General features: G+C 68.2%; 1 protein-coding gene across 1 annotated transcript in view; it reads right to left on the minus strand.

Moving 5' to 3' along the window:
- ADAM15 (ADAM metallopeptidase domain 15) overlaps nucleotides 1-148 on the minus strand; it is an 8,462-nt gene extending 8,314 nt beyond the window's left edge. The window contains exon 1 of the mRNA XM_025212625.1: nucleotides 29-148. Within this exon, the coding sequence (XP_025068410.1) occupies nucleotides 29-82 (54 nt within the window). The 5' untranslated portion in view covers nucleotides 83-148. The remainder of the gene's footprint in view (nucleotides 1-28) is intronic.
- Between the last annotated feature and the right edge of the window lie 973 nt (nucleotides 149-1,121).

Here is a 1,121-nt window from a genome sequence, read left to right on the forward strand (position 1 = left end):
GAGAGCAGCTCTGCAGTGGGGCTCTTACCTGCATGGCCTCTGCCAAGCTGAGCATCCGACTGCCCTGCTGGATGGAGGGCATCACATGCCAGTAGTGGATCAGCTCATCATCAAGCCGCCGGGTGTCACCTGCTTGGGGTGAGCGCAGAACCGTCAACCTGGCCCCGCAGGACCCAGTGCTTGCCCACACCAGGTGCCTCACACATGCCAGCACATGCCTGCACATGAAGGCACTGGGCGAGTGTGGGAGCAATGGGGCAGGGCCCAGCCCCTGGCAAGCACCCACCATGGCACTCCTGGCACAAATGGGGGCAGGATGCGGGTCTCTTAAGGTTCCCTCCTGTCCACAGCTGCACCTGGAGCTGTGGGGTCAGGGCAGGGGCAGGGATCTCCATACCAGATGCTCCAGCCCAGCCCCATACCCCGCATGGCCACGGACTTCCTTGCAGGCCCAGCTGCCCAAACCTGGCAGAGCAGGGCAGAGCAGGGCCCGGGCAGAGCAGGGGCAGGAGGATCCAGAGCAGGAGGTGCACAGGACACCAGCACCAACACTCCCTGTTGGGGGGCAGCCGAGGACACACCCACTGCCATGAGCTGGGGGCTTGGTGCCCAAGAGGGGAGCCCTGGAGGATGGGGCCCACCCACTGCTCCCCCAGGGAGGACTCCTCCCCACAGCAGACAGGAGCTTGGGCTCCCCGCTGCAGCTGCAGGGCCCTGCAGGAGGGGGATGAGACCCCACTGCAGCACCAGTGCAGCCAACTCAGAGGTGGCTGCTCCTGGTACCCCTACATGCAGGCTGGGGGTCAGGGGAGGGCTGGATCCTGCAGAGGCTGGGCCTGGGCAGCAACCCCCCCAGATTCACTCAGGGACAGGCCGCGGGGTCCAGGATCAGGGCCGGCACTGGCAGAGCGGGACCGGGTACAGCAGTGCCCTGCCCGCCCCAAGGTAAGGGGCAACATCCTGGGGGAAGGGCTGGTGCCCCGGGCAGCACGTGCTGGCGGCCGGATCCGACGGGGCTGGGGCTGGACCCGGACCCCAGCCCGCTCCTCCCCCGGGGCTGCGAGCAAGCCCCGCGCTCCCCCCGCGGCGGCCAAGGCTCCCGGCCGACTCAGGCAGACGCG

The sequence above is a fragment of the Alligator sinensis genome, unplaced genomic scaffold (genome assembly GCF_000455745.1).
Source record: "Alligator sinensis unplaced genomic scaffold, ASM45574v1 scaffold1165_1, whole genome shotgun sequence".
Lineage (NCBI taxonomy): Eukaryota > Metazoa > Chordata > Crocodylia > Alligatoridae > Alligator > Alligator sinensis.